Consider the following 4,279-nt stretch of genomic DNA (forward strand, 5'->3'; position numbering starts at 1 on the left):
CTGTCCTTGGCAGCAGGCCACGCGCGCCATGCTAACTCTCGCTCTCTCTGTCCCTCTCCCTCTCGCCCCCGCTGTGGTGAGCATCTTCAGTTATTGTCTTTCTGTGTTTCGCAGCTTGGTTTCTTCAAACGTGCAAAGCTGCCACTCGGGACAGCAATGGAGACGGCACACCTCAAACCACAGGCCACATCGGACGCTTAGAACGCCCGAGTCTTTGCAATCAAATGGACACAGGAAAAGTGACCGCGGAGAAATGTTGCGATTGCTTTCTTCACACCGTGGAGATCAGCACTATCGTCCTAACTGAACTGTCCACCCCAGGTCAAAGGAGCGACTGCCCAGGAAGCGGGACAACTCAGGAGCTTTGCGCGTTCAAGCATTATTTAAGGAGATCATTCAAAAAGCACTGACTGTGATTTTTAAACCATACTTTCCTGCTCCGGCAGTCACTGCATCGTCATGTGAGGGGTTTTGATGTAAATTTTTCAAACTGTTCTCAAGAGTGCAATATATTTTATATCTTATATTTTCCACTGACTTATAGAACCAGGATTGACCAATGTAAATCTTTTTTTTAATTAATTGGCTGGGGGATAGGGGGGGGGGGGGGAGAAGGGAGGGTAGCTTGCTGCCACATTTCCGATCGAAAGGCTTCATTCGGGATAGGCCGGGGGAGCTGAGGGGGGGTGGGGGGGGCAGCTGGAGGAGACCATTGTTGGCCTCGGTCACCATTCCTGGCGTGACTTTGAGGTACGGTTGGGGTGAGTCATTGTGTTGGGGGGTGGGGGGGGAGAGAAGAGACAGAAAAGAATGCCTTCCACAGCCAAAGGATTTTGGGCCTGGTACTTGGTGCTGTTCGAAAGCCTGAGGCCTTTGCCCAGGCTGCATGTGGTCACGCCTCGCACGAATCCATCACATTATTGTAGTCGCTTTAATAATGGTGCTGCTCTTTGTTGTACAGACATTACACCCCCCACCCCCCCTTCCCACCCCAACAATGTCTGTCCTCGAGGTTAAACAAAAATGCAATACGAGAGAACCTTTTATATGGCCAACCCCTGTGGCCAGTTCAAGTGTCCCAGTGATCCAGGAATTGTCGGGGGGGGGGGGGGGGGGGAGGGGGTCCCTCCCCCGTACCCCCTCCCCCGCAGGTCAGCAGCAGGATTTGACGCTTTACAAAACTTGACGTCCGGCATTTTTGGATTTTTCTTTGGCACGTTGCCATGCATTGTGCTTCCAATGATTGTCGCAGGTGGCTCAGACAACGTTCTGAAGGAAAGCAGGAAAGCTTCAGTACTGGCGCAGGGGTGAAGCAGATCTTTGCAGCCAGTTTGGGGGCATTTTACAGCCGTGTTTCAGGTGCTTTGGGGCGGGGAGGGGGAGAGAAGCGTCACAAAGACCCAACCCCGAAGGGTAGCCTTCCTCTTCAATTATCCATTGCGCGCGATTGTGCGTGGGTGTGCGCGCGATTGTGCGTGGGTGTGCGCGCGATTGTGCGTGGGTGTGCGCGCGATTGTGCGTGGGTGTGCGCGCGATTGTGCGTGGGTGTGCGCGCGATTGTGCGTGGGTGTGCGTGGGTGTGCGCGCGATAGTGGGTGCGTGTGCGATTGTGCGTAGGTGTGCGCGCGATTGTGCGTGGGTGTGCGCGCGATTGTGCGTGGGTGTGCGCGCGATTGTGAGTGGGTGTGCGCGCAATAGTGGGTGCGTGCGTGATTGTGAGTGGGTGCGTGCGTGATTGTGAGTGGGTGCGCGCGTGCGATTGTGAGTGGGTGCCTGCGCACGATTGTGAGTGGGTGCCTGCGCACGATTGTGAGTGGGTGCCTGCGCACGATTGTGAGTGGGTGCCTGCGTGCGATTGTGAGTGGGTGCGCGCGTGCGATTGTGAGTGGGTGCCTGCGTGCGATTGTGAGTGGGTGCCTGCGTGCGATTGTGAGTGGGTGCCTGCGCGCGATTGTGAGTGGGTGTGCGCGCGATTGTGAGTGGGTGCCTGCGCACGATTGTGAGTGGGTGCGCGCGTGCGATTGTGAGTGGGTGCGCGCGCGATTGTGAGTGGGTGCCTGCGTGCGATTGTGCGTGGGTGCCTGCGCACGATTGTGAGTGGGTGCCTGCGCACGATTGTGAGTGGGTGCGCGCGTGCGATTGTGAGTGGGTGCGCGCGCGATTGTGAGTGGGTGCCTGCGTGCGATTGTGAGTGGGTGCCTGCGCACGATTGTGAGTGGGTGCCTGCGCGATTGTGAGTGGGTGACTGCGCGCGATTGTGAGTGGGTGCCTGCGCGCGATTGTGAGTGGGTGCGCGCGTGCGATTGTGAGTGGGTGCGCGCGCGATTGTGAGTGGGTGCCTGCGCACGATTGTGAGTGGGTGCGCGTGCGATTGTGAGTGGGTGCGCGTGCGATTGTGAGTGGGTGCCTGCGCACGATTGTGAGTGGGTGCCTGCGTGCGATTGTGAGTGGGTGTGCGCGCGATTGTGAGTGGGTGCCTGCGCACGATTGTGAGTGGGTGCGCGCGTGCGATTGTGAGTGGGTGCGCGCGCGATTGTGAGTGGGTGCCTGCGTGCGATTGTGCGTGGGTGCCTGCGCACGATTGTGAGTGGGTGCCTGCGCACGATTGTGAGTGGGTGCGCGCGTGCGATTGTGAGTGGGTGCGCGCGCGATTGTGAGTGGGTGCCTGCGTGCGATTGTGAGTGGGTGCCTGCGCACGATTGTGAGTGGGTGCCTGCGTGCGATTGTGAGTGGGTGCGCGCGTGCGATTGTGAGTGGGTGCCTGCGTGCGATTGTGAGTGGGTGCCTGCGTGCGATTGTGAGTGGGTGCCTGCGCGCGATTGTGAGTGGGTGTGCGCGCGATTGTGAGTGGGTGCCTGCGCACGATTGTGAGTGGGTGCGCGCGTGCGATTGTGAGTGGGTGCGCGCGCGATTGTGAGTGGGTGCCTGCGTGCGATTGTGCGTGGGTGCCTGCGCACGATTGTGAGTGGGTGCCTGCGCACGATTGTGAGTGGGTGCGCGCGTGCGATTGTGAGTGGGTGCGCGCGCGATTGTGAGTGGGTGCCTGCGTGCGATTGTGAGTGGGTGCCTGCGCACGATTGTGAGTGGGTGCCTGCGCGATTGTGAGTGGGTGACTGCGCGCGATTGTGAGTGGGTGCCTGCGCGCGATTGTGAGTGGGTGCGCGCGTGCGATTGTGAGTGGGTGCGCGCGCGATTGTGAGTGGGTGCCTGCGCACGATTGTGAGTGGGTGCGCGTGCGATTGTGAGTGGGTGCGCGTGCGATTGTGAGTGGGTGCCTGCGCACGATTGTGAGTGGGTGCCTGCGTGCGATTGTGAGTGGGTGTGCGCGCGATTGTGAGTGGGTGCCTGCGCACGATTGTGAGTGGGTGCGCGCGTGCGATTGTGAGTGGGTGCGCGCGCGATTGTGAGTGGGTGCCTGCGTGCGATTGTGCGTGGGTGCCTGCGCACGATTGTGAGTGGGTGCCTGCGCACGATTGTGAGTGGGTGCGCGCGTGCGATTGTGAGTGGGTGCGCGCGCGATTGTGAGTGGGTGCCTGCGTGCGATTGTGAGTGGGTGCCTGCGCACGATTGTGAGTGGGTGCCTGCGCGATTGTGAGTGGGTGACTGCGCGCGATTGTGAGTGGGTGCGCGCGTGCGATTGTGAGTGGGTGCGCGCGCGATTGTGAGTGGGTGCGCGCGCGATTGTGAGTGGGTGCGCGTGCGATTGTGAGTGGGTGCGCGTGCGATTGTGAGTGGGTGCCTGCGCACGATTGTGAGTGGGTGCCTGCGTGCGATTGTGAGTGGGTGCGCGTGCGATTGTGAGTGGGTGCCTGCGCACGATTGTGAGTGGGTGCGTGCGTGATTGTGAGTGGGTGCCTGCGCACGATTGTGAGTGGGTGCCTGCGCACGATTGTGAGTGGGTGCCTGCGCACGATTGTGAGTGGGTGCCTGCGCACGATTGTGAGTGGGTGCCTGCGCACGATTGTGAGTGGGTGCCTGCGCACGATTGTGAGTGGGTGCCTGCGCGCGATTGTGAGTGGGTGTGCGCGCGATTGTGAGTGGGTGTCTGCGTGCGATTGTGAGTGGGTGCCTGCGCACGATTGTGAGTGGGTGCCTGCGCACGATTGTGAGTGGGTGCCTGCGCACGATTGTGAGTGGGTGCCTGCGCGCGATTGTGAGTGGGTGTGCGCGCGATTGTGAGTGGGTGTCTGCGTGCGATTGTGAGTGGGTGCCTGCGCACGATTGTGAGTGGGTGCGTGCGATTGTGAGTGGGTGTGCGCGCGATTGTGAGTGGGTGCCT

The 4,279-nt window shown here is 60.3% G+C and overlaps 1 protein-coding gene across 1 annotated transcript in view; it reads left to right on the forward strand.

Moving 5' to 3' along the window:
• The window catches only part of LOC119958086 (integrin alpha-5-like), a 171,056-nt gene extending 170,453 nt beyond the window's left edge, over positions 1-603 (forward strand). The window contains exon 17 of the mRNA XM_038786315.1: positions 115-603. Within this exon, the coding sequence (XP_038642243.1) occupies positions 115-201 (87 nt within the window). The 3' untranslated portion in view covers positions 202-603. The remainder of the gene's footprint in view (positions 1-114) is intronic.
• The last annotated feature ends 3,676 nt before the right edge of the window (positions 604-4,279 follow it).

The sequence above is a fragment of the Scyliorhinus canicula genome, chromosome 28, assembly GCF_902713615.1.
Source record: "Scyliorhinus canicula chromosome 28, sScyCan1.1, whole genome shotgun sequence".
In the NCBI taxonomy this organism is placed as follows: Eukaryota; Metazoa; Chordata; class Chondrichthyes; order Carcharhiniformes; family Scyliorhinidae; genus Scyliorhinus; species Scyliorhinus canicula.